General features: G+C 44.8%; 2 protein-coding genes across 4 annotated transcripts in view; one reads left to right on the forward strand and one right to left on the reverse strand.

Annotated features, from left to right (window-relative positions):
* The window catches only part of tmem19 (transmembrane protein 19), a 41,252-nt gene extending 28,972 nt beyond the window's left edge, over nucleotides 1–12,280 (reverse strand). Inside the window, exons 1-3 of one of the 3 annotated variants that reach the window (XM_035617451.2) lie at nucleotides 12,159–12,280; nucleotides 1,944–2,097; nucleotides 1,074–1,187 (exon numbers count right to left, since the gene is read on the reverse strand). In XM_035617451.2, the coding sequence (XP_035473344.1) occupies nucleotides 1,074–1,187; nucleotides 1,944–2,073 (244 nt within the window). In that variant the 5' untranslated portion in view covers nucleotides 2,074–2,097; nucleotides 12,159–12,280. Of the gene's footprint in view, nucleotides 1–1,073; nucleotides 1,188–1,943; nucleotides 2,098–4,238; nucleotides 4,471–10,696; nucleotides 10,825–12,158 lie in introns of those variants that run through there. The other 2 variants (XM_035617442.2, XM_035617434.2) reach the window with 2 other exon arrangements.
* Nucleotides 11,937–14,948, forward strand: kics2 (KICSTOR subunit 2). Its single transcript, XM_035617384.2, has 3 exons — nucleotides 11,937–12,481; nucleotides 13,242–13,548; nucleotides 13,864–14,948. Exons 1-3 carry the CDS (start codon nucleotides 12,250–12,252, stop codon nucleotides 14,681–14,683), a joined length of 1,359 nt encoding a protein of 452 aa, XP_035473277.1. The 5' UTR covers nucleotides 11,937–12,249; the 3' UTR covers nucleotides 14,684–14,948.
* Nucleotides 14,949–16,007: the final 1,059 nt, after the last annotated feature.

The raw sequence follows: 16,007 nt of genomic DNA on the forward strand, positions 1-16,007 counted from the left end.
GCATCTTTCAGCTTTTATTTTTTTTTATAAACGATACGTTTCAACACTTCTTTTGACGACTTCCCAAAGACGTATTTCCAGCGTAATCAAACTACAGCAAGAGCGAACGGATCTATTCAGCTGTGTTCCGATAAAGAGCTACAACTGAAACGTTTGAGACCGAGGATCACGGGATCACTGCATGGGGAACACTCGCTCGGTTCGCTCCAGACGAACCAACAGCACAACTACTATGGACAGTAATCGCCCGTGTCAGTGCGGCGCGGGGTGAAGAAGTGATTTCCTGTCGTGACGCGCTGGGACGGAGCTGAGAGAGAGAGAGAAACATATCGGCACTTTGGAAAGTGAACGTCACGCTGGAAAGAGCCGTTTTATCGGAGTTTAGTCTGAATCTTTCACAGTGAGAGTAAATAAAAAACAGTGAGACGCTTCATGTCCACTTTTTTACTTTTGGGACTCACCTCAATTCTCCTTCTGTCGATATTTCACGCTGGAAAGTCACGAAAGTAAAAACGTCGACCTGCGTGAAGCGTCTCCTTGTTTTTATACTGTGAAGAGACTGAAGCTCTGTGGCTGCACGTCAACAGATTTATAAATGAATTGTTATTTATTCCTATAGATTTATTTAGTGTTGAAGTCGCTGTTGCTCTGTTTTATACTGTTACTGTTTAAAGCTCTATTGTTTGCCGTTTAAAGCTCTTTTACTTTTCTGACTAATCAAACTAGATAATAAGAGAACATGACTTTAATTCTCTTTATGAATCTGTTTGTTTAAAGCTTTTAACCTGAGTGAGGACAAACAACAGTGGCGTGATCATCACTTCATACAGGATTTGTAGAAAACTGCTGTTAAAATAAGTTCATTAAGTTGATATTATTTTGAATGTACTGTATCAGATCTGTACTCAGAATGGGCCATTAGAAAAGTCCAGGAATCAGAATCAGGAAGAGAAAAATGGAATCGGAGCATCTGTAGTAAAGCCGCTGGGCAGAAAATAAAAACATGAGCCAAGAAGAAGTTGAGACGGCGATTATGGCTATGGACACACACACACACACAGACACACACTCACCCCCCAGCGCTCCGGAGCGATCCAGGCTGCGTCTCTTCAGCGCTCTGCCCGTCAGCATGAGGGGAACCAGGATGGAGAACAACCATCGCCACGGCGACACGGGCTGCAGAGTTCCTGTCAACACACACACACACACACAAAAAACTTGTTAACAAGTGGAGAGAAGAAGAATGTAGAGTTGCAACAGTTAATCGATTAACAATTGACTACTAAATTAATTACCAACTATAAAGTAGTTTTTATGGGGAACAAATTCTCAAAATTCTCTTATTTCAGCTTCTTAAATGTGAATATTTTTCTGGTTTCTTTGCTCCTCTGTGACAGTGAACTGAATATCTTTGGTTTGTGGACAAAACAAAACATCACGTTGAGGTTTTGGGAAACACAAACGACACTTTATCACCATTTTATGAACCAAACAACTAATCGATTAAACGAGAAAGTAATCTGCAGATGAATCAATAATAAAATAATCGTTATCTGCAGCTGTACATGAAAATCATCTTGTTCGGATCAGTTGCACGTCGCTGCCAAAACTCTGTATCGTCTGATTGACGGCACTGTTTGAACGTTTCGTCAAACGATATAAAAGAAAAGTACTTTCCCAAAATATATCACACAGAAAACAGAGAGAGCACATTCCATAAAACTTCCACCGTGATAAACGTCGTAAGTTCAGCTTCTAACTTCCTGTGTGAAGCCAAAAGGAAACTGAACTGAGCGTGAAGAGAAGAATTTAAGTATTCAGAGAACAGCACATGACTCAGACTTTTTGGGGGTTTTTTTTCTAAGAAAACAACTTCAACCTTCAGAATTATTTTAAAAGGGCTTCATGCAGCCCTGAGGGGGGTCAGGGGGGGGGGTCCTCACCAGAGTAGCTGCTGACGATGAGTGAGACGACCCAGAAGAAAATCGACAGTGCCAGAGTGGCGCAGAGCACGAGCATGTCGGTCATCATCTCCATGTATTCCTTCATCAGCACGTGGTGCTCAGCATCCATGGTGACGGGTCTGGATCAGGGGAGCTGGGGGGGGGGGGGGGACACGACACCAGGAGGAGAGTCAGTATGGTCACGATCCAGAGGAACATCATTATTACTCACCTCAGAGACAACATTAAAATAGATTCTGTTAAAAGGTAAGAAGCTCAGGCTCGACGCTCTGGTCTCGTGTTGTAGTTACTGGACTCTAGATCTCCCTGATCTCCACAGACAAGGTGATCAAGACACACATGGATTATTGTGAACTGATACCGACATCTATATTAGGGAGTAAAAAACATTACAACATACATTTTTTTTATTGCAATGTATGTTTAAAAAAAATATAACAATAATAACTAAAAAATATATATATATATATTTATTTCTTTTATCTGTCAATGGTTCCTAAGATGTAGTGATCAAACCTTTATGACAAAGAAATGTAATTGAGGCTAGGGTTAGGGTAACCATAAATAACCCTAAATAAAAAGAAAACACAAATACAACCAAACACATATGAACTTGGATTAGGAAAAATATACAATACATTTATTTTACGTAAAATGTAAAAACATAAATGCACATTTTTTTCTGCATTTTTTATTCTGTACGATCAAAGATTTAATGGCTGCAAACATAAGCGCTGATACTGATTCGTCTGTGAAAGACTCGTAACAAGAACTTCCTGTTAACTGCTGCAGAGTTACAGTTGACATCAAAAATCTGAATTAATAAAACACACAGTCTATAGATTTATGCATTGCCGTTGCTCGTTAAAGTACAGTTTCTCTGTACATGTTTAAGTAAAATTTAACGGAATTTACTAAAAGTTATTCAAAGTTCCTTTGGTCCATGATTAGCATGATTTGAATTCTTGAGTTATGGCCAAACATATGTTGGCTTTGTGATCAACAAAATCTAATATGTTCATCCTCGACTCCCAAGTTGCTTCACACATACCGACATTTTCCTGAACTTTTCCAGGGGCGCTGTATGTGCGAATGCAAATATTATTCTGCAAATATTATTCTGCAAATATTATATTGTGCAAATTTTCCTGAACTTTTGTACGCGAAAATGCAAACGTACACAAATGTTTCGCCGGACAATTACTTGAAACTTTTCCTGCCGGCCCCTCTAGGGAAATTTCCGGAAAATGTCAGAGTGAGCCCACGTGAGAATAATACAGCAGGAAGATCTGGGAACGTGCCCTGCTGTGTGTCAATCTCCTGACTGCGTACTTCGCATGTCAACGTCAAACTTCGGAGTTCACAAGTCTAAAAATTTGAAGGAATTCCCTCAGGAATCACATTCACGACAGTGGGACAGATGCAAACAACCCTCCGGCTGTCTGAGGAATCAGGAGTCAACTGCTGCTGCTGGTGGTAATGGTGTGATGGGCCCTTTCATATTGATTAGTCATGGTCTGAATGACACAATCTATGTGGGTATATTGCAGCTGAACATATTCATCGCTTCATGGCAGCAGGATAAAGCACCAGGTCACGGAAGTCGGATCATTCGCTGGTTCCACACTGAGGCCCGGTCGGCCCCCGGGGCCCCGAGGAACATGACCACATGACCGTGTTGAGGCAGGAACGACTCCCCACTCACGAATACCAAATGATTTCAACATCAGAATTTCAAGCATTACTCAACGTTCCATCTGTGAAACTAGAGAAGGAAGAAGAAGACGGAGGGAATTCAGACGGAAGGATTCGTCCCGGTCACTCACACAGTGTCTGTCTCTGTGTGATCTGGAATATTCAGACTCTCGAGGAGGTTTGGTCTCACGAATATTCCTAAATATCTGGAACCTGGGACTCATCCCAGACGTCATTCCTAAAGAAAGACGTCTACATATTCAAAACCTTCTTCATCATCACGAGGAGCTGGTTGAATCACACACTTTTATTTATAACTTCTTTTTCATCTGTGTTTAATGTTTATTGGGGAAAAAACCCTGAATAATTCATAATTTAACCGGCATTTTTTTTATTCTAGGCAACTACACAATGACGGGTTATTAAGCAACATGGAGACAGAAGTCTGCTGTACGTTTCTTAAATATCAACCTTCAACTATATTCAACGTATTAACTCAGTCCAAATGAACACGTGGCCAACATTCATAAACACAGCTGTCTTTTGTTTTGAATTTTTAGTTGAAGTGGGTCAACTCACCTGTTTTGTGCGGAGCCATCTCGAGTCAACGCTGTTTACACTTTAACCCACTTTTCCAAAAACGGCGGACTGGACCAAGTGCAGCTCGAATACAACTCGACTGAAACAAGAGACACGAGCTCAGACAAACAAAACTCGAGTAGAAGTCGAGGAGACCCGAACCCCGACGCTCAGCTGACGCTCTGAGACAAACACCGGGGGAGCGGGCGAGACGGACGCATTTGATTAACGGACCGACGACTTCCGTCGGGAAACCGTTGAGCGTTCTTAAAGGGACCGCACATATTATATCATTATTAGTCGTAGTAGTGGTAGAAATAGAAGACGTGGTGATACTAGTACTACTACTTGTAGTAGTAGAACTAGTACTAGAGTCAACGTAGTTTCTTGTCTTCTTTCGCTTTTCTACCCTTTCTTTTTATATCGGCCTTCTTCTTCTTCTTCTTCTTCTTCTTCTTCTTCTTCTTCTTCTGGTTTGTTTTTGGCAAACAAGAAATTGGCGCATTACCGCCACCAACTGGTGTGGAGTGTGGCTCGGCACCGCCTTTATTTACTATGTAAAATAAAACACTAACCAAAGAAAAAAACAATAATTGATAGATAAATTAAATTATTTTTTTTACATTTGTTTGTCTGAGATACTGAAATATGGCTTGTTAACACTCATTTGTGTTCTTTTGCAGTATATCTACTAGATTAAACTATACAATTTTTTTATATTCGGGAATTTTGAATAAGATAATAATAATAAATACAAGTCAAATCAAGTCAACTTTAATTCCTGCAATATTGTTCCAGACATACAGAAAAATTGAAAAACCCTTTTATCTCGGACCCGGAACTGGAATAGTACAAAACAAAAACAAAAACAATAACAATAAGATGAGTAATATTTACAATAGATAAATTCTAAATAGTGCAAAAGTAAGAGTAAGAGTAATTAAAAATGTGCAATAGAAAGGAAATACTGTACAGTATGTTGAATATACAGTAAACTAAATAAATAGAATACATTGATAGTGTGCAATAAAAAGAACGGAGTGCAGATTGAATGTAATAAATGTAGAGGGCACTGATGAAAGTGACCGAGGTACTATATATATATTCTTCTACTGGTGTTTAAATTTTTCTTTGCCCTTCGCCTCAGAATTAAAGAGATGTTTTGTTCCTTGTACTTTGTGTATCTTTGTGTTTAACTTGTAGCTAGTTTGGTATCAAACTGCAACCAATGATTATTTTAATTAAAATTTTAAAAAAAAATTGTAAACCAACCAAGACACCCAACCTCTACACTAGACTGAGCACATGCTGTATATGATATACCCCAATTAGCCGCAACGTCACTTATCAAGTGGCATCATATGTTGGGAGGTAATCTTCTGATCAATTTAAACTCCAGATTGTCTCTCTAGTCCTGTTATTTTTGAAAATATATTGGAAAATAAGTATTTCAGACCACCAGGAGATAAACTCCCATCATCCTTCAGTAATATGGCTTCATACCTAATCTCTCTTCGATGCAAACACTCCTCTGACTTTACGTCCTAACCGCTAAAAGACCCATCCAGGAAAAACCTTCCAGGAAAAGTGTCTGTAGCCTTCTTCAGGATGACATGGGAATACATGTGAGGCGGTCTCGTCATCCCTGGAACGATTTCCTACGCCGTCGAGCCCTCACGCATAATCTAAAGCTGCGAAACAAGACGCTGCCTTTATACCGCTCGGTCACAAGGGGAAGCATCGTTCCTCCAGGGGAGCACAAACGCCGCTCTGTCTGAGGGCCGTCGTCCTCCTCCTCATCAACACAAGCTCTGTCTCTTCCGCCGTTAGCCCGAGCGTCTCATCGCGTCATCTAAGAGTTTATCAACAACATTGGATATTGTCGTGCTATCGATCGGCTACGCTCCATAAACTAATGCAAAAGCTGTTTGCAGAGGAGGTTTGAGAAGTTCTTTAATACTTCGTCTTCCTCGACTGTGGGAGCCTGACGACGATGATGATGATCAGGGATGTGGCACCACATTCTGGGCCCTATACTGTACATAGGCAGCCTCTGTGTGCCCCCCCCCCCCGCAGCTATGAAGCTGATTCATTTATGATACTGTGTGTGTTCTAATAGTAGATAGGTAGCTTCTGGTGCTGAGTTGGGATGGTTGAGGGCCCCTCAGAGAACATCCACTATTATTTGAAATACATAGTTCAGTCTCTCAACCAATGTATTGAGACAAATTTTGATTTATGACACTAATTCCAGGTCTGCCCCCCCCCCCATGATGATGAACAAACAGCAGCTGTTGTTCCCCCGTAAAAGAGCAAACTAAAATATTGACACTCAAATGATAAACTTGCTGGTTTGTAAAGCTGTCGCTCCGAGCTGAAATATCTCATCAGACATTCCTGGTGACCAGAGGATGAACTGCAAATGATTCTGGTGATGCCCTGATTTTTCCCTTTACCTATCCCGTGAGATATCTTCAACATCTACTGGATGGATTCGCACACAAATTTTTGTATGTGATCAATATTAATGGTTCCCAAATGATGAGTTCCAAAAACTTATTCCGCCGTCTCCTGGAGGAATCGGCGCAGAACGTGTGTGTGTGTCTATACGACTGTGTGTCTCCTCTTCCTCCCACCGCACGGCACAAAGCCGAAATATCCCCGTACGGAGGCCAGCGCGGGCGCCAGAGTCTGTGCAGTGAGTGATCTCGGCGCGGAGCCGCGGTGTCGAGGTCCTGCCCCATACACGCGCTCGAAAAAACCAAATCCCTCAGTCTCATCTGTCAATCATCACGTCTCAGCACCATTTTATAGAATTTAAAATGAAAAAAAGAAACGAACCAAAGCCAAACTGATCAGAAGAACAAGAACTGGCCGAGAGGCCGGTCACATGACGGCCTTGTCGTATGTATCGTCCTAAATTGATTTAGAGATTTAAACCATCAGAGTCATAATGAGACCAGATGCAATAATTTGTGTGGTTCATATCAGCAAATGTTTTTAAAAGCACATGGTATTTCAAATCACAGATAAAAATGTAACACTACAATAATCAAAACCTGGTATGATTCTCAAACTGAAAACATTCGTTGTCTTCTCCCACACAGTTTTGCAGGAGAGAGAAAATAGATCTGGGGTTTTATTGTCGTTAATGTCGTGATGTGACCTGATGCTCAATCAGGCCTGTATTCATCTAAAAAAATGTTTTTGCAGATTTACAGATGAATAAAGACACATACACATTTGTGCAGCCCGGCAGCCTGAGGGTTCCTGCGCAGTAATTAAACTGTTCCTGGGACTGAGCTCCTTCTTCTACACAGAGGTCACAGATGTCGTTCCTGGAATCTGCTGGAGCTTCTCTCCCAGATTGGGGATCACAACCCCGAGTGCGTCGCTGTGGCCTTCATGTGCCACATCTTTTCCAGGCCTTGGTATTTATTCCGAGCTTTTCATACACTCATATACTCACAAACCCCCGGCTGAGCGCCGCTGTGTTGGAGTTTACCCCGGTGGACAAAAGGGTCGCCTCCCTACGCCTTCGGGTGGTGGGGGGGAAAACTCTGACTGTTGTTTGTGCATATGCACCAAACAGGAGTTCAGAGTATTCGGCCTTTTTGGAGACCCTGAATGGAGTCCTGCAAAGGACCCCAGTAGGGGACTCCGTTGTTCTGCTGGGAGACTTCAACGCCCACGTGGGCAATGATGGAGACACCTGGAGAGGCGTGATTGGGAAGAACGGCCTCCCTGATCGGAACCCAAGTGGTTGTTTGTTATTAGACTTCTGTGCTAGCCATGGCTTGTCTATAATGAACACCATGTTCGAACATAAGGATGCTCATAAGTGTACATGGTACCCTAGGCCAAAGGTCGATGATCGATTTTGTGATCGTTTCATCTGATCTGAGGCCGCATGTTTTGGACACTCGGGTGAAGAGAGGGGCGGAGCTGTCAACTGATCATCATCTGGTGGTGAGTTGGATCCGGGGGTGGGGGAAGACTCTGGATAGACCTGGTAAGCCCAAACGTGTAGTGCGGGTGAACTGGGAACGTCTGGAGGAGGCCCCCATCCAGGAGATTTTCAACTCACACCTCCGGCGGAGCTTTTCTGGCATTCCTGTGGAGGTTGGGGGCATTGAACCCGAGTGGGAAATGTTCAAAGCTTCCATTGCTGAAGCTGCAGCGTTGAGCTGTGGTCTCAAGGTCTTAGGTGCCTCAAGGGGCGGTAACCCTCGAACTCCGTGGTGGACACCGGTGGTCAGGGAAGCTGTCCGACTGAAGAAGGAGTCCTTTAGGGATATGTTATCCCAGAGGACTCCGGAAGCAGTTGCAAGGTACCGACGGGCCCGAAGGGCTGCAGCCTCTGCCGTGTCAGAGGCAAAACAGCGGATGTGGGAGAAGTTCGGAGAAGTCATGGAGAAGGACTTTAGGTCGGCACCAAGATGCTTCTGGAAAACCATTCGACATCTCAGGAGGGGGAAACGGGGAACCATCCACGCTGTGTACAGTAAGGATGGGACACTGTTGACCTCAACTGAGGAGGTAATCGGGCGGTGGAAGGAGCATTTTGAGGAACTCCTGAATCCGACTAACACGCCCTCTATGGTAGAGGCAGAGCTGGAGGCTGATGGAGGATCATCGTCAATTTCCCGGTGGGGGTTGGTCTCCGCCACAAACAGGATTGGCGCTTTGTCACCAATCCTGTTTGTGATATTCATGGACAGGATATCGAGGCGTAGTCGTGGTGGGGTGGGGTTGCAGCTCGGTGGTCTGGGGATCTCATCACTGCTTTTTGCAGATGATGTGGTCCTGATGGCACCATCGGTCTGTGATCTTCAGCACTCACTGGATCAGTTCGCAGCCGAGTGTGGAGCGGTTGGGATGAGAATCAGCACCTCAAAATCTGAGGCCATGGTTCTCAGCAGGAAACCGGTGGATTGTCTACTCTGGGTAGGGAATGAGCCCTTACCTCAAGTAAAGGAGTTTAAGTACCTCGGGGTCTTGTTTGCGAGTGAGGGGAAAATGGAGCGTGAGATTGGCCGTAGAATTGGAGCAGCGGGGGCGGTATTGCACTCGCTTTGCCGCACCGTTGTGACAAAAAGGGAGCTGAGCCGGAAGGCAAAGCTCTCAATCTACCGGTCAATCTTTGTTCCTACCCTCACATATGGTCATGAAGGATGGGTCGTGACCGAAAAAACGAGATCGCGAGTACAAGCGGCCGAAATGGGTTTCCTTAGAAAGGTGGCTGGGGTCTCCCTTAGAGATAGGGTGAGAAGCTCAGTCATCCGTGAGGAGCTCGGAGTAGAGCCGCTGCTTCTTTGCGTAGAAAGGAGCCAGTTAAGGTGGTTCGGGCATCTGGTAAGGATGCCCCCTGGGCGCCTCCCCTGGGAGGTGTTCCAGGCACGTCCAGCTGGGAAGAGACCTCGGTGTAGACCCAGGACTAGGTGGAGAGATTATATCTCCACACTGGCCTGGGAACGCCTCGGGATCCCCCAGTCAGACCTGGTTAATGTGGCCCGGGAAAAGGGAAGTTTGGGGCCCCCTACTGAAGCTGCTGCCCCCGCGACCCGACCACGGATAAGCGGTTGAAGATGAGATGAGATGAGATGAGAGACTTTATTTTTTTATTTTTAATAATATGTCATTTGGGGCAGGACCAGATGAGCTTCTGCTTCTTTCTGTCCCGTCTTCTCGAACCAAATAATGTACATACAACTTTTTTGTTGACTGGAGATGTATGTCATAGAAAAATAATTAGTTTTTCTATTTTGCAATTGATATATAGTGATCGCTTACTTCGAGATGAATAAAGATCAAATCAAAATCAAACATATTCCCGAGCCGGTTTCACTATTGTATTATTTTTGGTTTCACTCATATCAGAGGTAGGCAGGTAGTGTCAAGGGGCCACAACCTGACCCAGAATCGTACACCCCTCAAGCTTATATATATATATTTTGAAACCCCTTAAGTGTGAAGTTTATATACTATATAGTATATATTTATTATAGACCAATAAAAATTTGAACAACACCTGCTGCATAACAAGGCATGTATATATATATATATATATATATATATAAAAATTTTTCCCACCAATTGAATATTGGTCAATAATTACAAAGAAAATTATTTTTTTCTTCCTCCATTCACACACTGAAATTATGACAGAAATTATGTCCGCACACAAACCCCAAGACTCTTTCCGGACGTCTTCATCGTCTGTGAAATCCTTGAGGTTCCCTCGTAGCCTAATCAGCAGTGTGCGACTGATGCGCTGCTCGAAGGCACACAAGAAACCCCAAAAACCAGCAGCCACGGTGGCGATTAAAATAACTGCAGTCTTTTTGGTGAAATAGTATCATCCCCTGTAAATTTTTAAAAAATGACTAAGAGATTTTAGCAAAAACCACAAAGACACCGAGGAGAGAGGGAAAGTTGAGAAAGATGATGTCACCTACCGATCGAGCAGGGAGGAGTGGTGGTGGAGGAGGAGGATGATGAGAGTAAATATGGTTTATGCTCATTTTGAGGCAGTAGACACTTTTTAAGGGAAGCAGAGCTCCGCCCCCGGGGAGAGGGGCCAAAGAAGAAGAGAGAGAGAGAGAGAGAGAGACAGAGAGAGTTTTGATAAGATGCACATATAGAGACTCATGGGACGTGTAGTTGTTGACTGTTTGCTTAAATAATCATTGTTAAATGTTAGTTAGTTCTGCAGGTGTAATCTGATGATGGTGCTAGAGGAAAAGTCAGGGCAAGTTATTACAATTCACCCAAAGGGAACCATGAACCATTGCCACAAAAACTGATCACCAAAGTTATTAGGATTAATCTTCTGGAAACAATGACTGTTTGAACAGAATGTCATGACAATCTGTCCAATAGTTGTTGAGACATTTCAGTCTGCAGCTGATGGACCAACCGGCCAACAGATCATCACTGGCATCTCAGCTGCTGATGTCTTCTCAAATGTGGTCGGACTTTTTCATTATGCAACATTAAAATTTTAAAGACTAGATTATGGATTTATCAATTTAAAAAAAGGACCAGAATATCAATTCATAATGGAAAATAATCATTTGGTGTATCTCTAAGTGAAAACTCAGACCTGCTGGTGGTGATGTACAAAAATTCAGGGGATAGCCAAAGTCCATATGAATCTTCCTCAGGAGGATCATGATCTGCTTTGATTTGCAAAAGTTTACATGAATTTGTACACAAATCCAAATATGTGTGATGACATAAATGTGCACTCAGATTTGTAAACAGTGAACGGATTAAGCAGAGATTTGGAAATGTTTATTGAGACATGACAAATGTGTAGTACTGAGTTTTTAAATGTTTATGAGATGTACATGAATTTGTACACAAATCTGTAATTGTGTGCTGATGTTTGTAAATATAAAAAAATCCATAACTGACTTGAAAAACAGCATGTGTATTGAGATATGTAAATGTGGACATGACTTACATGTTTAATGGTGTTCTCAAATCTGTAAATATTGAAATAAATGTGTAAATATATAGTAAAATGTGTATACCGAGATAAACACGTACACCATTATCTACATATTAACAAATTAGTAACAAATACAGTACACACAAACAGCTGTGTTAAACAACATTGACACAATAAGGCCCCCATACCTATGTTTCTAACGCGTGTGCACATTTTGCCAAACGCATTTAGTTTGCACCTTCGGACTCGCCGTAGTGTTTACCTCATACAGATCCAACATGGCGTCAGGCTGCTAGCCAGTTAGCTGTTTACAGGCACATTTTTGGAATTATTGTCGTTTCGGGCAAATATCTGAGGTATTTGTTGACGTCAGTGTGAAGAGCGGCTACCAAGCTGTTTTTTAAAAAGTCGTTAAATCGTTTGTGTTGTTGTTGAAATAGTAATTATATGTAACTATTGCTCACCGTGCTAGCGATGTCAGCTAGCCGTTAGCTAGCCGTTAGCTCGCTCGCTCGGGGCACCGGGCGGCCGGAGCCGGACTCCCCGTCGCCCCGCATGGCGGAGGCGGAGGAGCTGCGGCCCGTCCCGCGGGAGCGCGCCATCCTGGAGAGCTTCTTCACGCAGCTCGGCATGTTCTCGTTCGACCGGGCCAAGGACTACGTGGAGAAGGAGAAGGACACCAGCAAGAGCGCCGGCGCCCTGTGGGCCGCGCTGCTGGCGGCGCTGGCTCACCTGTCCGCCGCGGAGAAGGCCTATCACCACATGACGTTCGTCGGACAGAAAATGGGTAAACATGAATAATATTGTAATATTAATAATCATAATAATAATAACCACATCTGCTACTACAGTTAATTACATTATCATCATTCTGTTGTTTGATGGGGAAATGAATGCAGCTCCGGAGCTGATGCTGCGTTCAATTATACCTCGGAAGTCGGGATGGCGATTTTTATTCCGAGCTCCCGAGTCTCGGAGGGGCGTTCAAGTTGCAATTTTCGACTCGTACGTCGTAATTCCGAGTTCCGAGATGAAACTGGAACGATAGAACCTGAGTTCAGAGTTAATCCGATGCTGCGTCCCCTTAAACATTGGAACTCGGACCACGGTAATAGGGGGGTGATTTTTTTCCCGACCCTCCCGAGACGGAATTCTGAGTTCTCGGTATAATGGAACGCAGCATAATCTCGGAACTCGGGATTACGACCTCCGAGTCGGAATTCCAATTTGGGAGATCGGGAAGAAAATCACCAGCCTGACTTCCGGGTTCACCCCTAAACTCAGAACTCTGGTTTATCGTTCCAGTATGATCTTGGAACCCGGAATTCCGACTCGTGAGGTTGGAATCACCACCCGACCTCCCGAGTTAGAATTTCCGACTCTGAGGTCGTAATTACAAGTTCCGAGGTTATTTACTGCACCGCTGCCATGTGATTGGCTGACAGGTGTACACACACGTGTTCCCTAATAAAGTACTCGGCGAACAACAACAGCTACAGTACTCTGACACCTGGTGGCGCTCTGTCTCTCCCTCTCCATCTCTGCAGGCGGTCAGTCCTTCTTCAGCCGCAAAGACTCCATCCGCACCATCTACACGTCGCTGTACAACGAGCTGCGGAAGGTGGCGACGACGGGGCGCCACGGCCAGCCGGGCCCGGGCTCGGGCTCAGGCTCCGCCTCCTACCTGGAGGACCTGCTGTCGCACCTGTCGGAGCAGCTGTGCCACTTCACGCAGGCGCGCACCGAGATGGCCGACCTGTACGAGAAGATGCACTCGCTGGGCGCCCAGAAGAGCGTCAACTCGGAGGAGCTGCTCGCGGCGCTGGACGCCGTCCTGCACAAGTACAGCTCCAAGTGGGTATCCGCTCCGTTTTCACACTTTTAATATTCCCCCTGCTGCGGAAACCTGGTTTCAAGAAAACACAAAGAAATAAGTGAGAGAGGGGAAGTTAAAGGAGTGAGTGACACATTGAGGTTATAGCCGGAGAAACTTTCTGCTTAATCCAGGAAACGCAGGAGTCTCAATTTATTCCCCCCGGAGACGAGTCATGCGAAACGTAAAACGAGTCGTGCAGCTGCAGTGTGACACAGAACTTTAAAATAAATACAGCTTCTGTCTTCCTTGTTTTGTTTTCCCTGTTTCTGACCTCCTCTCCCTCGCTCCGCCAGGTTCCACCACCCCATCCTGGGCCGGGTGGAGGAGAGCTTCCAGACCGAGGTGGACGTCGTGGCCCAGCTGCTGCGCTGCCAGGCGCAGGTGTCCGAGTGGCACTTCCTGCCGGCGCTGCTCAGCCTGCACGGCGCCAACACCAAGCTCACCGCCTGGGGCCAGCTCTTCCAGCGGCAGAAGGAGACCCGCAAGCATCTGTTCGGCGGCCAGTCCCAGAAGGCGGTGCAGCCGCCGCACCTCTACCTGTGGCTGCAGCGCTTCCAGGCGCTGCTCCTCGCCAAGTTCAGCTTCTACTTCCACGAGGCGCTGAGCCGGCAGACGGCCGCCGCCGACATGCGGGCGCTGACGGCACGCACCGCGCCCGACTACCACGGCAAGATCTGCACCTTCATCCGCAAGCACGACGCCAGCAACGTGTCGCTGGTGTTCGACAACCGCGGCTCGGAGAGCTTCCAGGGTCACGGCTACCACCACCCTCACTCGTACCGCGAGGCGCCCAAGGGCGTGGAGCAGTTCCCCGCCGTGGTGTCGCTGCCGACGGGCGAGCGGCCGCTCACGCACTGGCCGAACGTCATCATGATGATGGGCGACCGCGCCGCCGAGCTCAACACCCTGGACAAGGTGGTGCACTTCTATGACGACAAGGTGCAGAGCACCTACTACCTGTCGCGTCCCGAGCCGCACTTCACCCTCGTGGTGATCTTCGACGGCAGGAAGTCGGAGAAGGACCTGCATATCGCAGCCTTCCTGCAGGAGATCTGCGGCTCGCTGCGCAACTCCAAACCCTTCAGCTCGCTGAAACCCGGCTCCAAGGGCTGAGCTCAAGACAAACCTGCATCATCTTTTCTTTTCTGACGACGCTTCGATTCTCAAATGTCATTTTTGCCAAAGGTTTTCAAGACCAAAGAGATTTTTCTTTCTTCTTCTTTACATCTTGACAATATGTCACCAGAACTTTACAGACTTCATTTTAAATTTATCAATGATTTTAAATCATTTTGCATAGGTAACTGTTTTATCATGTTTACGTCTTATTTTTTAAAAGATTATGTTCACAATTTAAATAAAGTTTTGATGATGACGACTGCGTCTCGGTCCTCCTTTCCTTCACCTGAAGTATCAAGTTGATCGATAAGTTAATCAAGAGGGAAAATATGCATTTGTTTATATTTAAAATTAAAAAAATATATTGTTTTGTTAACCTGGGCCTGGCAGGGAAAGTTCTGGAAAACGTCCGGACTTCCGTTCTCGTGTTACAGCATCTGTACAGACGTACAGTACCGTACGTGGTGCGCAGACAAAGAGTCGGAGGAGCCACTCGTGTACAGAACACTGGAGGGTTTTTATTGAGTGTTCGAGAAACAAAAAACATTCAGTGACGTTTCATTTAGAAGAAGTTTTTCTCTCCCCGACGCTAAATTTATCTCAGCTTTATTTATAATATAAATACAACACGTTGATACGATTTCCATTTTGGCTAATACGAGCTCCACTTCCGGGAAGGAGCTCTGGGTTTTTCAAACACAGCAACACTTGACGGACAAAAAAAAAAAATAAACCAAAAGAAAAAAATCCCAAACCCCATATTTCCTTTATTATCAAACACATTCAAAGAAAAAAAAACGTCTCCGCCTGCGTTTAAAATGCACCAACATGTGTATGATGCTACATGCCAAGTACACGATTCCTATACATCAAAGTGCAATGTCACAATGGGTTAATGCTAGAATTCATAATTCAGTAATTCATCTACTAAAACACTTTTATGATTATTTCATTCGGAGTGCTGCTGCTGCTCTTCGTTCAGGACGTGCGTGAGTGAACTCTCCCCCCTCCCGAAAAAATACGAGGGGTTTGAAAAAAGAAAAGGCACTTTCACGTACACTCACATACACATACACACACTGATGTCTCGTCAACACACACACACACACACACACACACACACACACATCAGTTACCAGGCCGGTCCGAGGCCACATTCACTGTGCTGTTCAAGTGTTTTAGTTTCTTTTTTTCCTTTTTGGGCGTTCACACACGAGAGCCCCACCCTGTTAGCTTATTGTGAATTTAAGGTTAACTAGTGACTTTAGTGTAACAAGCAGGTAAACCGTTGTTTTTGACTCACACCACACACACCCAC

The sequence above is a fragment of the Scophthalmus maximus genome, chromosome 12 (genome assembly GCF_022379125.1).
Source record: "Scophthalmus maximus strain ysfricsl-2021 chromosome 12, ASM2237912v1, whole genome shotgun sequence".
Classification (NCBI taxonomy): Eukaryota; Metazoa; Chordata; class Actinopteri; order Pleuronectiformes; family Scophthalmidae; genus Scophthalmus; species Scophthalmus maximus.

Coding starts and splice junctions, on each gene's coding strand:
- kics2 (XM_035617384.2), top strand. CDS start 12,250: ATGGCGGAGGCGGAGGAGCTGCGGCCCGTCCCGCGGGAGCGCGCCATC. Junction 12,482..13,241: donor GTTCGTCGGACAGAAAATGG/GTAAACATGAAT, acceptor CCATCTCTGCAG/GCGGTCAGTCCTTCTTCAGC. Junction 13,549..13,863: donor CTGCACAAGTACAGCTCCAA/GTGGGTATCCGC, acceptor TCGCTCCGCCAG/GTTCCACCACCCCATCCTGG.